The 21,041-nt window shown below is 42.1% G+C and overlaps 1 protein-coding gene across 4 annotated transcripts in view; it reads left to right on the plus strand.

The window, feature by feature from the left end:
* Positions 1 to 21,041, plus strand: part of Syt16 (synaptotagmin 16) — a 239,053-nt gene that overhangs the window by 206,359 nt on the left and 11,653 nt on the right. For all 4 annotated transcript variants that reach the window (XM_028789662.1, XM_028789669.1, XM_028789672.1 and 1 more), the window contains 3 exons: positions 6,366 to 6,619; positions 11,876 to 12,316; positions 15,194 to 15,383. In XM_028789662.1, the coding sequence (XP_028645495.1) occupies positions 6,366 to 6,619; positions 11,876 to 12,316; positions 15,194 to 15,383 (885 nt within the window). The remainder of the gene's footprint in view (positions 1 to 6,365; positions 6,620 to 11,875; positions 12,317 to 15,193; positions 15,384 to 21,041) is intronic.

Below are 21,041 nucleotides of genomic sequence, written 5' to 3' on the forward strand. Positions count from 1 at the left end.
TAGACCCTGGGAGCTGTGGTTGGTTGGTATTGTTGCTCTCCTCATGGGGCCACAAATCCTTTCAGCTCCTTCAGTCTTCACTCTAACTCCTCCATTGAGAACCTCATGATCACTTCAATGGCTAGTTGTGAGCATCTGCCTCTGAATATGTCAGACTCTTGAAGACCTCTGAGGAGACATCCATATCAGGCTCTTATCAGCATGCACTTCCTGACTTCCACATCAGCATCTACCTTTGGTGACTGCACATGGGATGGATACTCAGGTGGAAAGGTCTTCAGACGGCCCCTCCTTCAGTTTTTGTCCCTCGCTTTGTCTCCATATTTGCTCCCTTGAGTATTTTGTTGCTCCTTCTAAGAAGGACCGAATCACCCCCACTTGGTCTTCCTTCTTTATGGACTTCATGTGGCCTGTGAGTTGCATCTTGGGCATTTTAAGGTTCTGGGCTAATATCCAATAATCAGTGAGTGAATACCATGTGTGTTCTTTTGTGATTGGCTTACCTCACTCAGTATGATAATTTCTAGTTCCATCCATTTACCTAGGAACCTCTCAAATTCATTGTTTTTAATAGCTGAGTAATACTCCATTGTGTAAATATACCACATTTTTTTAATCCATTCCTCAGTTGAAGGACATCTGGGTTCTTTCCAGCTCCTGGCTATTATAAATAAGGCTGCTATGAACATAGTTGAGCATATGTCCTTATTATATGTTCGAGCACCTTCTGGGTATATGCCTAGGAGTGGTATAGCTGGATCCTCGGGTAATGCTATGTCCAATTTTCTGAGGAACCGCCAGACTGATTTCCAAAGTGGTTGCACCATCTTGCAGTCCCACCAACAATGGAGGAGTGTTCCTCTTTCTCCACACCCTCGCCAGCATCTACTATCACCTGAGTTTTTAATCTTAGCCATTCTGACTGGTGTGAGATGGAATCTCAGGGTTGTTTTGATTTGCATTTCCCTGACGACTAAGGATGCCGAGCATTTCTTTAGGTGCTTCTCGGCCATTCGAGTTTCTTCTGTTGAAAATTCTTTGTTAAGCTCTATACCCCATTTTTTAATAGGGTAATTTGGTTGTCTGGAGTCTAATTTCTTGAGTTCTTTGTATATATTGGATATTAGCCCTCTATCAGATGAAGGATTGGTAAAGATCTTTTCCCAATTTGTTGGTTGTCGTTTTGTCCTATTGACAGTGTCCTTTGCCTTACAGAAACTTTGCAATTTTATGAAGTCCCATTTGTCAATTCTCGATCTTAGAGCATATGCCATTGGAGTTCTGTTCAGGAACTTTTCCCCTGTGCCCAAGTATTCGAGGCTTTTCCCCACCTTCTCTTCTATTAGTTTCAGTGTATCTGGTTTTATGTGGAGGTCCTTTATCCACTTAGATTTGAGCTTTGTACAAGGGGATAAGAATGGATCAATTTTCATTCTTCTACATGTTGTCCTCCAGTTGAACCAGCACCATTTGTTGAAAATGCTGTCCTTTTTCCACTGGACAGTTTTAGCTCCTTTGTCAAAGATCAAGTGACCATAGGAGTGTGGGTTCATTTCTGGGTCTTCAATTCTATTCCATTGATCTTCCTGCCTGTCTCTGTACCAATACCAGGTAGTTTTTATCACTATTGCTCTGTAGTACAGCTTGAGGTCAGGGATGGTGATTCCTCCCGAAGTTCTTTTATTGTTGAGAATAGTTTTCGCTATCCTAGGTTTTTTGTTATTCCATATGAATTTGAGAATTTCCTTTTCTAACTCTGTGAAGAATTGAGTTGGGATTTTAATGGGGATTGCATTGAATCTGTAGATTGCTTTTGGCAAGATGGCCATTTTTATTATATTAATCCTGCCAATCCATGAGCATGGGAGATCTTTCCATCTTCTGAGATCTTCTTCAATTTCTTTCTTCAGAGACTTGAAGTTCTTGTCATACAGGTCTTTCACTTGCTTGGTTAGATTCACACCAAGGTATTTTATATTATTTGCAACTATTGTGAAGGGTGTCATTTCCCTAATTTCTTTTTCAGTCTGTTTATCTTTCATGTAGAGGAAGGCTACTGATTTGTTTGAGTTGATTTTATAACCAGCCACTTTGCTGAAGTTGTTTATCAGGTTTAGGAGTTCTCTGGTGGAAGTTTGGGGGTCACTTAAGTATACTATCATATCATCTGCAAATAGCGATATTTTGACTTCTTCCTTTCCTATTTGTATCCCTTTGACTTCTTTTTGCTGTCTAATTGCTCTGGCTAAGACTTCCAGTACTATATTGAATAGGTAGGGGGAGAGTGGGCAACCTTGTCTAGTCCCTGATCTTAGTGGGATTGCTTCAAGTTTCTCTCCATTTAGCTTGATGTTGGCTACTGGTTTGCTGTAAATTGCTTTTACTATGTTTAGGTAGGGGCCTTGAATTCCTGATCTTTCCAAGACTTTTATCATGAAGGGATGTTGAATTTTGTCAAATGCTTTCTCAGCATCTAGTGAGATAATCATATGGTTTTTTTCTTTAAGTTTGTTTATATAGTGGATTACATTGATGGATTTCCGAATATTGAACCATCCCTGCATTCCTGGGATAAAACCTACTTGATCATGATGGATGATTGTTTTGATGTGGTCTTGGATTCGGTTTGCTAGAATTTTATTGAGTATTTTTGCATCGATGTTCATAAGGGAGATTGGTCTGAAGTTCTCTTTCTTTGTCGGGTCCTTGTGGGGTTTGGGTATGAGTGTAATTGTAGCTTCATAGAACGAATTGGGTAGTGTTCCTTCTGTCTCTATTTTGTGGAATAGTTTGAAGAGAATTGGTATTAGGTCTTCCTTGAAGGTCTGATAGAATTCAGCACTAAAACCATCTGGTCCTGGGCTTTTTTTAGTGGGGAGACTTTTAATGACTGCTGCTATTTCCTGAGGGGTTATGGGACTATTTAGATGGTTTATCTGCTCCTGGTTTAACTTCGGTACCTGGTATCTGTCTAGGAAATTGTCCATTTCATCCAGGTTTTCCAGTTTTGTTGAGTATAGGCCTTTGTAGTAGGATCTGATGATTTTTTTAATTTCTTCCGTTTCTGTTGTTATGTCTCCCTTTTCAGTTCTGATTTTATTAATTTGGATACTCTCTCTGTGCCCTCTGGTTAATCTGGCTAACGGTTTATCTATCTTGTTGATTTTCTCAAAGAACCAACTCCTGGTTTTATTGATATTTTGTATTGTTCTTTCAGTTTCTATTTGGTTGATTTCAGCCCTGAGTTTGATTATTTCCTGCCTTCTACTCCTCCTGGGTGTATTTGCTTCTTTTTGTTCTAGGGCTTTTAGTTGTGCAGTCAACTTGTTAGTGTGTGCTCTTTCCAGTTTCTTTTTGTAGGCACTTAGAGCTATGAGTTTTCCTCTTAGCACTGCCTTCATGGAGTCCCACAAGTTTTGGTATGATGTGTCCTCATTTTCATTGAAATCTAAAAAGTCTTTAATTTCTTTCTTTATTTCTTCCTTGACCAAGTCATCATTGAGTAGAGAGTTGTTCAGTTTCCATGTACACATGGGTTTTCCATTGGTTTTGTCATTATTAAAGACCAGTCTTATTCCATGGTGATCTGATAAGAGGCAAGGGATTATTTCAATCTTTTTGTATCTGTAGAGGCTTGTTTTGTGACCAATTATATGGTCTATTTTGGAGAAGGTACCATGAGGTGCTGAGAAAAAGGTATATTCTTTTGTTTTAGGATGAAATGTTCTATAGATGTCTGTTAAGTCCATTCGGTTCATAACTTCTGTTAATGTCAAAGTGTCTCGGTTTAGTTTCTGTTTCCATGATCTGTCCATTGCTGAGAGTGGGGTGTTGAAATCCCCCACTATTATTGTGTGAGGTGTAATGTGTGTTTTGAGCTTTAGTAAAGTTTCTTTTATGTATGTAGGTGCCCTTGCATTTGGGGCATAGATGTTCAGAATTGAGAGTTCACCTTGGTAGCTTTTTCCTTTGATGAGTATGAAGTGTCCTTCCTTATCTTTTTTGATTAATTTTGGATGGAAGTCGATTTTATTTGATATTAGAATGGCTACTCCAGCTTGTTTCTTGGGACCATTGGCTTGGAAAATTGTTTTCCACCCTTTTATTCTGAGGTAGTGTCTGTCTTTGTCACTGAGGTGTGTTTCTTGTATGCAGCAAAATTCTGGGTCTTGTTTGTGTATCCAGTCTGCTAGTCTGCGTCTTTTTATTGGGGAATTGAGACCATTGATGTTAAGAGATATTAAGGAAAAATGATTGTGGCTTCCTGTTATTTTTGTTATTAGAGGTAAAGTTATGTTTGTATAGTTATCTTCTTTTGGGGTTGTTGGAAGATTACTTCCTTGCTTTTTCTAGGTTGTAGTTTCCCTCCTTGTGTTGGCGTTTTCCATCCATTATCCTTTGAAGTGCTGGGTTTGTGGGAAGATATTGTGCAAATTTGGTTTTGTCATGGAATATCTTGGTTTCACCATCTATATTGATTGAGAGTTTTGCTGGGTATAGTAATCTGGGCTGGCAATTGTGTTCTCTTAGGGTCTGTATGATGTCCGTCCAGGCTCTTCTGGCTTTTATAGTCTCTGGTGAGAAGTCTGGTGTAATTCTTATAGGTCTGCCTTTATATGTTACTTGACCTTTTTCCCTTACTGCTTTTAGTATTTTTTCTTTGTTTTGTGCATCTGATGTTTTGATTATTATGTGACGGGAGGTATTTCTTTTCTGGTCTAGTCTATTTGGTGTTCTGTAGGCTTCTTGTATGTTTATGGGCATCTTGTTCTTTAGGTTAGGGAAATTTTCCTCAATGATTTTGTTGAAGATATTTACTGGCCCTTTAAGTTGGGAATCTTCATTCTCATCTATACCTATTACCCTTAGGTTTGGTCTTCTCATTGTGTCCTGGATTTCCTGGATGTTTTGAGTTAGGAGTTTTTTGCTTTTTTCATTTTCTTTGACAACTGTGTCAATATTTTCCACCGTATCTTCTGCATTTGAGATTCTCTCTTCTATCTCTTGTATTCGGTTGGTGATGCTTGCGTCTGTGACTCCTGATCTCTTTCTTAGGTTTTCTATCTCCATGGTTGTCTCCCTTTGAACTTTCTTTATTGTTTCTATTTCCAGTTTCAGATCCTGAATGTTTTTGTTTAATTCCTTCTTTGTGTTTTCTTGCATTTCTTTAAGGGATTTCTGTGATTCCTCTTTAAGGGCTTCTATCTGTTTACTTGTACTCTCCTGTATTTCTTTAAGGGAGTTACTTAATTCCTTCTTATAATCCTCTATCATCATCATGAGAAGTGATTTTAATTCTGAATCCTGCTTTTCAGGTGTGAAGGGGTGTTCAGGGCTTGCTATATTGGGAGAACTGGGCACTGATGATGCCAAGAAACTTTGGTTTCTGTTGCTTATGTTCTTGCGCTTGCCTTTCGCCATCTGGGTAACTCTAGTGGTACCTGCCCTCTCTGTGTAAGATTGGAATCTGTATTTCCAGTTATCTTGCTTATTGCAGAGCTCCTCGGAGTCCAGAGGTCTCTGTGGTCTTATGCCCCTAATCTCCCGGGTGGAAGAACTCCTGGGACTCAGGCCACCTCTTGGATCTGGTAATCCTTCTGTTCTGAGTGCAGTGGCTCCTCGGCTGCTCTGAGTGCAGTGGGTTCTCGATGACTCAGGATTCAGTTTCAGCTGCTCTGAGTGCAGTGGCTCCAGCTGCTCTGAGTGCAGTGGGTCCCTGATGACTCAGAATTCAGTTTCAGCTGCTCTGAGTGTAGTGGCTTCTCGATGACTCAGGATTCAGTTTCTCCACAGGACAGGAGCAGACCGACTCTGTGTCTGCTCCAGTCCCAGGGACCAGGCAGGGGCCGAAGGGAAGTGGAATTCCGGAGGGGCAGGGTTTGGGTAGCTGCTGTGCCCTAGATGTCCCTGGCTCCCAGATGTATTTCTGGGGCTTAGGGAGTGAGATGGAGTTCTTACCAGCTGCTCTGAGTGCTGTGGCTCCTGGATGACTCAGGATTCAGTTTCTCCACAGGACAGGAGCAGACCGACTCTGTGTCTGCTCCAGTCCAAGGGACCAGGCAGGGGCCGAAGGGAAGTGGAATTCCGGAGGGGCGGGGTTTGGGTAGCTGCTGTGCCCTGGATGTCCCTGGCTCCCAGATGTATCTCTGGGGCTTAGGGAGTGAGATGGAGTTCTTACCAGCTGCTCTGAGTGCAGTGGCTCCTGGATGACTCAGGATTCAGTTTCTCCACAGGACAGGAGCAGACCGACTCTGTGTCTGCTCCAGTCCCAGGGACCAGGCAGGGGCCGAAGGGAAGTGGAATTCCGGAGGGGCGGGGTTTGGGTAGCTGCTGTCTGAAATAGTTTTTTTTAAATGCAAATTTAGATTTGGATGGAACCAGCCACCTCAGTTATTCCGAGATTCTGTCTTATGAAGACCGCCCTATTTCCATCCTCTCATCATCTCCCTGTGAGAGCAGGACCACCAGACACCACGACCCTTGTCATCCAGAGACTGGTGTGGTCCGAAGCCTCGGTCGTCCTTGTGCAGATGGCATCCTGGAGACAGAGACAGCTTTTATTAGTCGGGGCTTTGAAGATTCCTATGCCACCCACAGCTCCTCTATGTGGAGTCCAGAGGCAAGTTGTTTTCTCTTCTTCTTTTTAGTACCACCTACTCATTCATCTTCTCTGCTTCCTCTACCTGATTTCTCCAGAAAGGAAGTACTGCCTATTCTAAAAACAACAACAACAACCGCACACACACATGCACACACACACAACCTTGTATCAATAGCAATAAAAGAATTACAAGTACATTCTTTCCAAATGGGAGCAGCAGAAGCGTGTGGTGAGAGAAGTGAGGAGGAGCTATCAGGGATATTCCCATACAAGAGGACTTCTAGACCTTTGGAGAGCTTGGTTGCTTTCCTTCTTGGAAAAATGAATTCTATTCTATTTCACCCCAAATCCCACACTACGATTGCTGAAATGGGAACTATTGAAGAATTTAACTGAAGTAAAGGCATGACAAGGGTTTGTAGGTGTCAGCTTTGAATTGAGTTGAAGGTGTGGGAGGCAGCACTGAGAGTGACAATATTCTGGTCATTGATGCTGCTTTTTATAATAAACATTTGATGAAAGATGCAGTTTATAGATCAGTATTCCAATTAAACCTTGTCCTTAATACACAGTGCTATCTGTGACAATGATGGCAGCCACAGTTGAGAGGGACACCAGCTACTCCAGCCTAGGGTTTTGCAAGCATTATCTCACAGGCACCTCTGTTTTTCTTTGTGAGTTCCACCCTTCTATAATGATGCCCCAACATTAAGAGGTGCTAACTGGAAATCAGCTTAGTTGAAATTACTAATAAATACTCAATATTTGTATGACTTCAATATAATAAGTAGAGATGGAACTAGAGATCAAGATGATTATTCCAACCAGAGGAAATAAGTGGGGTGAATCTCTTCAGAAGGACCCAGAGGTCACATGTGCTAAATGTTTGTAGAAATGCAAAAGAAAACTGTAGAAATTCATGTTCCAAAGCCTTGCTGTTTTCCAGTTGATGGGGAGATGTAGGGTATGTGTAAGAAGCCCTATGCACACATGTTTTCATGTACGTGCAGGTGCCTCTACGATGGTGTTTTTGCTGAGAACCAGAAATAGAAACTCAGATACCTTATTTATTGTTTGCTAGTCAGTCAGTCCTTCCCACATAGGCATCCAAAGCTACTGACTGTCACCAGTTTTGTTAAAAAGAAAAAAAAAAAAAAGGAGAGACAGAAACAAAATACAGATCTACATTGCCATGGTGTCAGTGCTCAGAGGCAAATCAAATCCCACACAATGTTTAAAAATGTTCCCTTTGTCTCCCTCACTGCAAAAAACAAAACACAACTATTTACCTGCCTGTTGATAACTCTCTCTTCCCCTGATAATTGTGCCATTAGGTTTGGGCTCGCCTTCTCCATGTAACCTCCCATTTCCCTGCCTCCTGGTGCTTTAATAGATGACTTATGCTAAGAGTACTGAATGTTCTCAGACTCCAAAAATACCCAGACAGCTCCATGTGCACCATTCAACCTCCTATCTATTTTGAGACAAAAACTGTAATTTGGTGCTCCTACTGTAGAACTTCAGATGGAACTCAGGCAGTTCCCGTAACTGCAGCTTGCCTCTTAAGCATTGATTTATTTGTCTCTTAGCCGTGTTAAGAACCTTGTCTTCCCTGGTGTATCTGGCATCCAGAACGTATTGTGGATCCATTTACTTTGGGCCACAAGATGACATCAACACTATCTTACTAAAACAGAAAGGCTTTTCAGTTTGACAGAAAATCTTTAAACTTAACGTGGGTTTTGACAGTTTGATGCAAGCATTTCCACCTTAAAGGGGAAAAATCAGGACAGGAGAGCTCAAGGAATCATTTATTTTGTCTCTGAAGGAAAAGGACTCATGCAGATTGACTACCTGCTATGATCATGGATTTGCCAGTTTACCCTCAGCTGGCAAGGACCATTGACTTTCTCCTGCAGACTGGGGCTTGGTGGGAAACAATGGGAAGGTGGCTTGAAATTTCAAACACACAGAGAGACAGATGCCCCACTTTTCCTCTCTGCTTTTCACTGATTAATTGGTTGGCCTTGAGAAGTTAATTAAAATCTGCCAAATGGGGATAAGAAGGAAGACAATTTTACCTTGCAGGAAGGTCAAACAGATTAGCAGTATTAACAGTACCTGTACAAGGAGCCCCTTTGGAGGCCTGGTGATAGGTAACGTGTGGAAACAATTAATTGCTATGAAAACACAAACCTTCACAAATCTCTGTCTCAAATCAACCCAGGTCGAGGCTGCAAAGCCCAGTTTTCATGAACAATGGCTGGGATTGGCCCCTCAGGAGCCCAGCTGCTGCCCAGAGCTGTGCTTGGCCCAGCATTCTCAGAGGAATTGCTGGTACTACCCAGAAGCCTGTGGGTGCAGCAAGCACTTACCTGAATACGTAGCTGATGGGCGTGTGGGAGAGCCTAATTATCAGGCACTGTGTTTTTTAGCCTTGGCATTGAAGTAGATGATAAAGCTACTGACTCCTACCTAATTTTTAAGAGCAGAGACCTGAAAGGGAATGAATTTACAGTTCTGCCATCCAACTTCCATCACTACCGCCTCCCATCTTCCTCTCACATGCCCAGTAAGCATAGAAGCCTCTATGGTGGAAGGGTTTGCAGAAAGAAGGAGATCATGTGGTTTAACACAAAGTTTGGGATTTTGACTAGTTAAAGTCTGCTCTTAGGCTACTGGAGTAAGAATCTTGAATGATCCTGGCCTAGCAACTGGACTCTCCTACTGGAAGAGTAATAGTTACATAGCTCATTTTAGCTTTAGTTTCTCTTCCCATGAAATAAAAATGTTAAACATACTAGCTTATTAGGCAGATATAAGTATTACAAAGCATGGGATTTCTTAGTTGGGTTCCCTAGTAAGAGCTGAAGGTGAAGGTGTTTGTTTCCTACTTTGCTAATGAGCACATTCTCAATGACGGATGAGGGAACAAGGGAGGGAAGAAGAGAGGTCCTGGATGAGAATCTGCCCTTGAGTTGGCCACCACGCAGTACAACCAATTGTTTTATCCTGTGCCTCATATTCCAGGAAATTATTACTTGCTCTAAGTTCATCTTGGCAAAGGGAGAAAGATACCTTATTGCATAGGGTATTAGCAATGGCGCTCATTCTGACCTTCCCAAACATGGTGGGAAGAAGAATATTTCCGAAGCTTTGGTACCAATGGATCAATGACGAGAGCCGAGCTTTACATTTTGTGAGCAGCGGGTAAGAGATTCCTTTAGAGGAAATGAAACAAGGGATAAGGCCAAGAGGATCCGAAGTGTGCCAGAGCAGACTTGATGTGCTACCCGACGTTAAGAACAACTTAAAAGCTGCTAGCTATTACTACTTATGTCTAGGCCAATCATGTAGATGATCAAGAGCAGGCTAAAATAGATGGGAGTTTTCAGGGGAGACAGGAGCTTAAGAAAAGATTCTGCCTTGGTTTTTCAGTTAGCTGAATTCCTTGGAGACTTGTTTCTAATATTATATATACACTAGTCAGTTGTATTCAGGAGTCTCTATAGCAACCACTTCCATCACTTGAAACTAAGTACCTCTGAATAGAAATGCTCATGCATGATTGCATGCACGGGGAAAAGCAGAGAAGAAGCTTCCCTTATGTTATAAGAAAGCTGAATTTTCTTGGCAGGCTAATTTGAATCTTAAAAGGGAAGGGCATTTATTAGATGTCTCCTATATGTCAAGTCTTCTACTTTGCACAGCGTCCCTATGGAATGGGTATCGTCTTTATTTTACTATTGAGGCAAGATAATGAAAAGTATGAAATAATGTTCCCAATGTTACGGAGCTTATAAGAAGTAGCAGACATGGCTTCTAAAGAACATTTGATTCCACAGCACCATGTATGTCCCCTATGACTCCGTGGGAAAGTCTCATTGATGAATGCACATATCGAAGTATTTTGTTCTAATTTTGAAGTAATCTCTGAACTAGAGCTCAGTTCCATAGAAAAAGAATAAATTTACATTAAGAAAGGGTTCACTGTGAGACTCTTTTAGTTATAGGAAAGGCTCAGGCCTTTAGGGAAAAGTTAAAAATTATATTGACATTATTAGTAATTTGTTGGTGTGGTGGTCATTACGGTAAATGATGTGCAGTTTAGTTTTTTCAGTAAGAGGATCAGACCTGAGTAGCTATAAGTAAATTGTTGGCCAAGGGTATAGTCCATAAAGAGAGAGGCAGACTTGAAAAGAGGCAGCCCCATACCAGTATTAGGAATAATTAAGGAGTCTGCTTGAAGACAGATTTTCATCTTGACTAAAACCTCACAACCCTTCTCTCTCTCTCTCTCTCTCTCTCTCTCTCTCTCTCTCTCTCTTTTCAAGACCAGGGATTCACATTTATTTCACTGATTCAGCAAATACATACACACATGTGTACATGTACATATATGTCATATATGCATATGCAGAGATTAAGACAAAAAGAAAACAGTAAAACACTAAAACTGGCAATCTACCTAGAGCATGGAGAAGTTCATTTTGCTGCCTGGCTACATTTCTGTAGCTTTGCAACCTAATGTGCACTTTCCAGTTTGGCCAGGGCTCAAAACACAAGCCAGTGGTAGACCTATGATTTTAATTCAGGTAATCTGGCTGCAGTGGTGCTTTTTGCTAATTGGCTGCTGTGAATGATCTCTTTAGACTTTACTTTGAAGGATCTCCTGAGCCTTGGCTTTCTGTAGCCAACATCTCTGGCAAGCATCATAGAATTGCAGAGTATCTGCCCCAACCCTTGACTTAATGAGACTCCTTGAGTGACTCAGGTGGCCACTAGGTTGGAGAAGCTCAGCCGTTAGTCTTTTCTCCCAGGAAATTTGGGACTTTTGCCTATAGGAAAGTTCTGATTTGTGGACAACAGGTCCAGGCTCAGCAATTACTCCTGGAGACTCAAAAGTTGCCTGTTGGCATTTACATAGTTCATAGTTGGCTTAATTAGAGACATCATATCTCAGTTGGTTTCAGTCATAGTAGGCAATTGTACTTTTCAAAAGACAGTACAAATTACTGCATTTTGAAAGATGTAAGTGCTTCATTTATTCACTTAAAAAACATTCTCAAAAGTTTGCTCTGTATCAGGTACTGTGCCTTCCAAGAATTCACAGTCTGTTGGAGAGAATGTAGTAAACAGAACTTTCTAACACAGGTCATAAGTTGGCAGTCAGGAAGCATGATAGCCAAGAAAGCACCAAAGGGCAGCAACCTGTCATTGTGTAAGAAGTCACTGTCATTTCCAGCCCTCACCTTTCCCCTCTGCTTGTTACAGGAGCAGGATGGAACCAGTCTTCAGGTACCACCCAGGCTTTCGGAGCCTATCTCCAAATGTGGTGACCTCGATGTCGTCTTTGAATATAGAGCTGTAACCCAGAAGCTCACTGTGACCATTGTGAGAGCACAGGGTCTCCCAGATAAGGACCGAAGTGGAGTCAACTCCTGGCAAGTTCATCTAGTGCTGCTGCCCAGTAAGAAACAGAGGGGTAAGACGAACATACAGAGAGGGCCCAACCCTGTCTTCAAGGAAAAGGTCACCTTCACCAAGCTGGAGCCCAGAGATGTGACTGCCTGTGCTGTCCGCTTCCGCCTGTATGCTGCCCGTAAGATGACCCGAGAGAGAATGATGGGAGAGAAGCTGTTCTGTCTCAGCCACTTGCACCCAGAAGGGGAAATGAAAGTGACTCTGGTTCTGGAGCCAAGAAGTAATCTGAGCGTGAGTATATTAAACAGCACTGCTAATGACGCGGTGTGTTCAAAGACCTGGGTTGTCAGCCCTTGATTTACAACATTCAGCTTGAGAATTCATAGACGTTAATTTAATTTTCCATTTGACTGTCCTCATCCTTATAAGCCATGGTTTGCACTTCATGGACAGTGGGTCTTTTAAGCCTGTCATCCTGATAAGTTGATGGATGTGTTTTCCACCCATTTTAGGAAATGACAGTGGCAATGTGGGGAAAGGCCTGGCAAGACTTGAGGAGGTGGCTGGGCTTTTGACTTAGTGGATAAGCATCCATATGCCTCCCATCCCCTCCCAGTATGCATTAATGATGATTCTTAGACATGGTACCTTTCTTGTTGCTTTCTTGAAACAAGATTCTTACTACACAGCCCAGGCTGGCCTCAAGCTCGTTTTGTAACCCAGGATACCCTCCAACACATAATCCCCTTGCCTCGGCTTCCTAAGTGCAGGAATTGCAGGTGGGTATTTCTGAACTTTCAAGGCAAGGCTCTTAGCAAGGAGGATTCAGAAACATCCTGTGTTAGCAACCCCAAATGCCTGCCACATCTGAGACCTTCCAGTTTTATGGCTGTTTTCTTACCATGCATCATACTCCTCTTCTTGGTCCAGGGCTTGCAGAGCGTGGAGGTCTAAGAGGTGGCTAGCCTCACCAGTGCTGTAGATCATCTATCATGTAATGTGAAGATCTCTTTTTATGAAAATATGTCAAAAGATCAGACAGCGATGGGTTAGTCAACCAATCAGTCATTCATTGGAGATGTATCCTGTCATGGGCTCTGGAGGCCACATGTCTACGGAAGCAAACAGACAGCTATTATTCCATAGACTAGTGATGGAGGATGTTGATAGGCAGCTCTTGGTAAAGCTCCAGAGGTTACAGCTTGCTTAGAGTGGCCAGGAGAAGGCTTTTTTGAGATGACAAAGGAAAAAAAAACCCAGATAGCTCAAGCAACGGAGAGAACAAGACTGGTGACGTGTGTGGGTGGATAGTCAAGACAAAGGGAGGGCACACACAGCCATGGAGGAGGACAAAGACATGTTCCAAAAAGGTCTATCCATCTGAAGTTCTAATTCCGCCTGAACATCTTCATACTGGAAATCTTGAGTTTTGCCTCTCTAAATTGATGTCACCTGCTGTCTTCTCAGACCTGCCTGCTGGCAAGCTCATCTCTCCAGTCGCTAGCTCCAAAATTGTAGAACTCACCCATGACCTCTCTTTTCCAGCTGAAAGCTGTGAATTCTCTTTAGATAGAAGGAAATCACAGCTCTCCAGTGGGCTAGTGGAATAGTCCCCTGCTGGTGGCCTCTAAGCTTCTACTGTTTTCTGACACAAGGGTTAGAATGAGCTCAAGAAGGCACAAACCCGCTTCTGTCTCATGTAAATTCTTTCTTTTCATAATATCATGAAATCATAAAGAGCAGAATTTAGAGAAGAGTCAAAAAGAGGCCCTGCAGTGTGAAGCACAGGAGCCAGTGTGGCCACACCCACTTTTGTCAGTGACAGGCCCTGGGCTCTGTACTGAGGGCACAGGCTGAATGGGGAGAAGAAGCCAGCATGAAGGAATTTTGATGGAGGGAAATATCTCATTTATCAGCTACTGTTGAGTATGATTATATACCAGATATACAGCTATGTGTTATGGACTGTGATAGATACAGGTTAAGAACTTGGTAGGGTAGGTCACGGTACTGTGAGAGGGACCATACTAGAAAGATGTATGGCCTTTCTCCCAAGGATGCACATTTTTCATTGGTGTGTTTCTAACTTCTGGGCATTAATGCCTGGAAGGTTATTTTCTTATAAATCACGGATCCATGAAAACTTTGGGGGCTCTCCGAAACACACATGGTTTGGTTAAAAGGATACATCTTTTGGACATGCGCAGCATTTGCTTCCTTTTATTGTTTTTGCTTCTTGGGATATTGGCAAGAAGGTTTAGAAAATAATTTCAGATACAGTCAAGAGGGATTTAAGGTAAGTCCCATGTACTGGTGTCCACTAGAGGAGGTAGTATGCTGGAGGGACCGCTGGCCTGTTCCAGCCAGGCTGACGATGTCCACTCAGGCCCCTTAGTGAGGATCAGTGTCTTCTCCTCTTTCCTCTTCTGAATGTACCTGGTACATAACGATAACACTCAGAAGTGTGCAAATGAGAAAATGCCTGGGCATTCTCCTTGGCTCACCTGCTGCCCCCACCCCCCGGGGTAGCCAAGATCCACAATCTTCATATATGACTCTCTATCAAATATCAAATAGTGAAAGGTGAAAGTGCTCACTTCTGTATAATCTTTTTTTCATAGGAGATAACATTTCCTATGTGAACTACGCTTCTTAAGCAACAGAACCAGACCCTAGGTGTTTTATGTACTGACCAGTGCCTGGTGGTCATTTCTTTTATCTTTGAGACAAAACATCTTCTATGTTGCCTTATTCATCAAGAATGCAGAGAACAGGGACAAAACTAGGCCTGGAGTGGGTAGGTTCACAGAAACATTCAGAAACAAATTACACAGGAGGGAATCTTGGCCTATATTAAATGTATTATTCACACTCCATGTATCTTAGAAGGTTTGATTTACACTAGTAATAACATCTTTGTCTGTTTTGTCTTTAGAGAGGAAATATTGAATGGAGTCTACTCTTGGAATAAATATGTCGGCTAGTACCATGGGCCATCTCACACATGGCTGCGCTCCCTGGCACGTTGTAATTCACACTGAGCGCCCATTAGTAATCTTTGGCAAGCATTGCGACTGGGTCACAGTTTCACCAAACATAATATCAGCTTTCTCTCAAAGAGAGGGATGCGGCATGGGCCAATGAATTCTTTGTGTTCTTCCCCTCCAGAGTGGAGAGTCTCCGCTCAGCCCATCTGTGGTGTCTCACAGTGACAGTGCTTCATCCACACAGTCACTGTCTCATGGAGGGGTGCCAGAGCTACTGGTGGGACTGTCCTACAATGCCACAACAGGCCGATTATCTGTGGAAATGATCAAAGGCAGCCACTTCCGCAACCTCGCTGCTACCCGAGCTCCTGGTGAGTATGTGTCTGCTACTCTAGCTCTGGGTCTCCAGGAGCAAGAGAAAGGTCCTGTCTATTCATCTCAGTTCTTCATTTTTGTGGTAAAAGATAAACTTGGTATGATTTGGGCATGTTTTCATGAAGCAATAGCCCTGGATTTTTTCATGGCTTCTATTTAATTAGAAGAAGGCTTCTAAAGGTATCTAAATATACATCAACATGTTTTAGAATGATTGGTGTGTTTAAACTATTTGAGGAAAAAAAGACTGAAGTCTTTTCAGAAATGTAACATGCATAGGGATTGAAATCTGCCAATATTTACAGGCCCTTAACAGTAAAGAGGCAGAACTCTGACTAGAGGGAGGCAGAGCTGGGATTGAATTCCAGCCCTGTGATTCCCCATCCAATTTGCTCTGTTCTTGTGCAACCAGTCTCTTCTCCAAACCCTATTTGACCTATCTGGAAATAATATTAGCCAATACCTTCCTGATGGGAGTGTTGAGAGATTTAAATGACTACATTTGCAAGAAGAGCTTTAGCATAGCACCTAACATACACACTGAGCACACAGAAATGTTGGGAATTGTGTAGCAGTGAAGAGAGTAGATCTGGGGCCCTGCAAGACTGTCTCCTCAGGAAAATGTCTACTTCTGACGTCATTGTTAGGAAGAAATGCTCAGGACAACTCATTCCCCCCGTGGCTAAAGGGCAAGGTTCAGGAAGAGTTAACTAACTGCCGCTGCCAGTTGCCTCAATGGCCCTTCAGCCTAAGCAGTTGGGTAATGAACATTGAAATACTACTGTTAACAAAATCATGTCATATTTTTAATGATCTAAGTTACCTACAAAAGGAAGCTTTTGAAGATGCACTTCTGCTTTTTGGACCATGTGTAAATACAACGAATTAGAGAAACCGATTTTGTATCTGAAATGCTAGCTGCAAGAGAGTCAGAAACATGCTGTAGAATTATTTCTACCCTTTCCTGAACAAGAAGGTAAACTTGAAGGTGGGGAAATGGAGAAAAAAAGAATCTGCTTACCAGGGAAACTAGAATCTCACTAAAAGAATGGTGAAATCAAATACAAACGCGGAGAGCCAATGATCTCTTGCTTCACATAGAAAGCTAAGGGACCAGATGAGGGTCAACTCTACAACCGAATCTGAGAATCTGAGACTTTCATTCCACCCCCACCTGTCACTGTGCTGCAGACTTCCAAGCATGTTGTATGCGACTATCTTGCTAGCTAAAATTTTAAAGAGAACTAAGGAGTGGGCTCAGTTAGTAAGGTATTTGCTTCACAAGTATGAACCCCTGAGTTCAATCCTTCATAACCCATGTGAAATGGTGGTACACTTGTAACCTCAGCACTGGGGATGAGGGTACAGGAGAATCCGTTGGCCTTGCTGGACAGCAAATCTAGCTTAATTGGTGAGTTCCAGGCCAATGAGAGATGCTGTCTAAAAAAGAGGTAGGTGATATTTCTGAGGATGACACCCCACCCTCCACATTAATGTATATGCACATACAAGTGCATTTGAGCACATCCAAATAAGCATATGCCCCTCAACACACATGCATTAACAAAATTGTGTTAAAGCCAGCAGAGAAAGTCCCAGAACTCTGGGTAATAAATTAGTCTAGGAGGTGCATAATCCGCATTCAATGTCACTACTCAGGCAGGTGAGAGCTATTTAGAATGTACAATAGGCACTGATTATTAATTGCGCAGTTAGAGGCTCTTTGGTAGATCCAGAGATCCAGCTTTTCTTTCAGTAGCAGCCCAGTCCTGATTTAAGACTCCTTCCCCAGAGTGTCTGCCAATGTCCTTTCCTCTGTTGTTGAAGTTTGATAATATCTGAACAATATTTGGGGCACCTGATGGAGATGCAAAAAGTGGTAAAGCTGTGGGCCACAGATATGTCCCATTTGAGTCCAAGTGAGGAAGCTCACCTTTGGGTGCTGGATAGCGCAGGGGAAGTGTACAGCATGGAGGGTGATTGAGAAAGAATCATCTAGAATAAGCCACACTATAAATTCATGTTCTCCTACTTACTAGCTGTGAGTTATTAAGCTATCCTGAATCTGTTTCCTCATGTGCAAATAATATGTTTTATAATACATATAATATATATGTATTATAAAAATATATATAAAAATAATGTTTTATAATATGTTTTATAATAATATGTCTATAATACATAGAGAACTGTGATATCAAAAGTTATATCATTGTATCTTTATATAAAGATACAATGTGCCCAAAGAAGAAATTATGGTAATAATAGTTAACTTGAAAATGGATTTAAGTCATAAGTTTAAGTCTGAATACATGAGTGTTTATCTTAGACATAGAATCATAACTTAATCTTGACTGTGGCTGGCATACTTCGTCTCTGAAACAAAAGTATTAGCAATGCTTTTGTGAGGCTCTTAATTAAAACTGAAACCGAGCAGTGGGAATAAATGTTTTTTTGGTCTATGTGAAAAGTTGGTAGTTGAGGAAAAGCCAATTGGGAAGGGTGAGAAAGTAGAAAGTCCTTTGTGGAGCTCTGCAAAGGATCTCCTGGAACTTTCCAGGGCCCAGGAGGCTGAAAGTGTTAGTTCTGCATCATGGAATGAAGGCTACATTGACAGCTATCAGGCAAGTACAGGGTATCATTTTGGGTATCAGGTAGCTTAGCAGAGTTGGAACAAGTGGAGGAGAAGGAGTCCATTGGTCAATGAGCTGTTGGTGAGAACAGGGCAGGAAGGATGCTGGGTACGTTGCTGGGGAAGACACCCAGTGATTCCTAGCCTGTGTGAGTGGCCACCCGAGGGACTGTCTATAAGGGGAGAGGCATGTCTGAGAAATGAACAGGGGCCAGAGTCACAAAATACTGCATGTGAGGCTCTCAGCTCAAGTGTCTCCTATTCTGTCAAAAGGGCATGTCAGCCCTGCCTTGCAGGTGATTGTGATTGTGGCACTGTGGTGCCTGGGCAAGTATGAAGGAGAGGAGAACGCTGGAGACTTTTCTTCTCTGGAATATTGCTAAGGTTTACAGCTTGCCAGAAAAGAGACAAAGAGTGAGATTTAGAAGTGAGACTCTCTTGCCTTATGATAAAACAAATGAACTTTGAACTTGACAGTTCAACCCAATTGCTGTGGTGTCTTAAGTATTTCTCCCTAAGCAAAATTCGCAATTTAGAAAAATATGAGCCCAGCAGTAGTGGCAAGCACCTTGAATCCCAGAGCTCAAGAGGCAGAGGCAGGTGGATCTCTATGAGTTTGAGGCCAGCCTGGTCTATAGATCGAGGTACAGGACTGCCAGAGCTAGGTAGAGAAACCCTGTCTTGAAAAGTAGAGAGGGGTGGGGAAAAGGTGGAATTCTTTTCTTTTCTAAGAGCCTTAAAGGAACTAAGCAGCCAAAACATAATCCATTCCCCCACATCTAAGGTAAAATCCTGGGGGACGAATACTCGGCACCCAAGGGAAACAATGGTGAGCAGGAGACACAACAAATACCAACTATACCAACCAGAGTCTCCACATCCTTCCTTCCTCACCAAATGGCTGAAACTAGAAGGTCTCATGATACGGAGAATATGTTCATGGTGGTCAGGGTTCTCTAGAGTAACAGAACTTACAGGATGAATCTTTCTATACTAGAAAGAGGATTCATTAGAATGACTTAACAAGCTGTCGTACAGCTAATTCAACAATGGCTGCCTATAAAAGGAAGGGTTCAAGAATCTGTCAGTTATCAATTTACGAGACTGGTTCTCTCTTCATTATACAACAGAATCCTATAGACATAGGCTTTAATGCTAATGAAGCAATAGATTCGTCAGCAGAATGAGAGCAAGCAGGCAAAAAGAGAGAACTTAATTTTTTCCGTGTCTTACACATAGGCAGGCCATCAGAAGGTATGGCCCAGATTAAAGGTAGGATCTTCCTATCTCAAAGAACCAGATTAAAAGTGGGCCTTCCCACTTCGAAAGATTTAATTAAAAAAAAAAAATCTAACAGGTGTGTCCATCCATCTGGGTTTTAGGTAATTCCAGATATAGTCAAGATGACAACTAAGACTAGCAATCACAGTGATGTAGACCGGAACAGCCACGTTGGCCTCTTGGAAGTTCCTTACCTAATTTGGCATGTTCTAACATTTTGGCCGTTCCTTTCTTAGCTTCAATCTTAAGTGTGCCCCCCCCGAAATTGTCAAGTGTATACAATAATTTCACTGTTCATAAATATTGTAATTGCCACTAAGGTGGTATAGGCTGGTCTACAATTCTTCAAGTGACAAAGGAGAGTCCAGGTTCACAGTTGAGAACAGGTGAGACAGTAGGATCTGGCAAGCGATAGCTCTCTGAAATCCCTGTGTGCTTTACAAATGCTTTTGCATACATCATCAGTACCAATCAAAAACATTTGATTGTCCCTTAAATTTGGCTTCTTGGAAAAGCAACTCACTTGAGTTTAGCAGCTCTCTTCTACTGTTAACCTAGGCCTGTCACCCAGTTATTGCTTGGCCTTGACATTTGATTGAACATCTCTGACTTTTATTTCCGTCTCAAACAAGATGAACAAAGGAATTCCACAGACACACAAGCAATGACATCTCTTGAAGGAGTCAGCTATTCTGTTGCAAGTTCCCTTTCTCCATCTCTGCTTTGCCTTCATTGATAGTGTGTTTCTGCACTGTGTATAGATGTGTGTATAGACACATATAATGGTGCTTGTCAAAAGCTATCATTAAGATGTCCCCTCCAGTTAAAACCAGCAAGTTCCCCAGCTTCTCAGCATGCTTGTGATTACTCACACGTGATAATTACCACCTAAATGATAATGCTTAGCAGCAGCAGTGTGTTAACCTTGTTAGGCAGCCACAATAGCAGAGGAGAGGAAAGAGCAACAGAAAAGCAAATCAGAGCTGCCTCTTGTTTGCTGTGAGGAGTAAGTGAACGATGACGGTATACAAATGGAGCACAGGAGAAGAAGGAGTTGACAAACATGGGCAGGCATGCGACATGGGGCTTCTTTTAGAATCGTTTCAGTTAAACAGTGTTTTAGTAGCCACTGTGTACTTGTAATAATGGTCATTCATTCATTCATTCATTCATCTGTTTACTTATCTGTCTGTCTGTCTGTCTGCCTGCCTGCCTGTCTGTCTATCTGTCTATGTATCTATCATCTCTCTGTGTGTATGTATGTATGTATGTATGTATGTATGTATGTATGTATCTATCTATCTATCTATCTATCTATCTATCTATCTATCTATCATCCATCTCTATGTATGGTTTTGGTTTTTCAAGACAGGGTTTCTCTGTGTAGCCCTGGCTGTCCTAGAACTCACTCTGTAGACCAGGCTGGTCTCAAACTCAGAAAGTTGTCTGCTCCTACTCCAGAGTTCTGAGACTGAAGGCTTCTGCACCACCACCCAGCTTAACGGTCACTTCTTATGAAGACTGAGATATGGCGCTAATGTACCACATCACACATTTGTGTAATTTTTCTTTTTCTAGAAAATCCACTTAGTTATCACAGTAATCAAAGTCAGAAACTATTAAAAGTGGCTGGGAGATGGATTAAGCCGGCAGAATGTTTGCCCAGTATGCGCAGAGTTCAGTCCTCCGGGTAGCCTCAATCAGGAATGGTGGAATGTACACTTGGGTGTAAGATGACAGA

Source organism: Grammomys surdaster, unplaced genomic scaffold (genome assembly GCF_004785775.1).
Source record: "Grammomys surdaster isolate TR1022 unplaced genomic scaffold, NIH_TR_1.0 127, whole genome shotgun sequence".
Lineage (NCBI taxonomy): Eukaryota > Metazoa > Chordata > Mammalia > Rodentia > Muridae > Grammomys > Grammomys surdaster.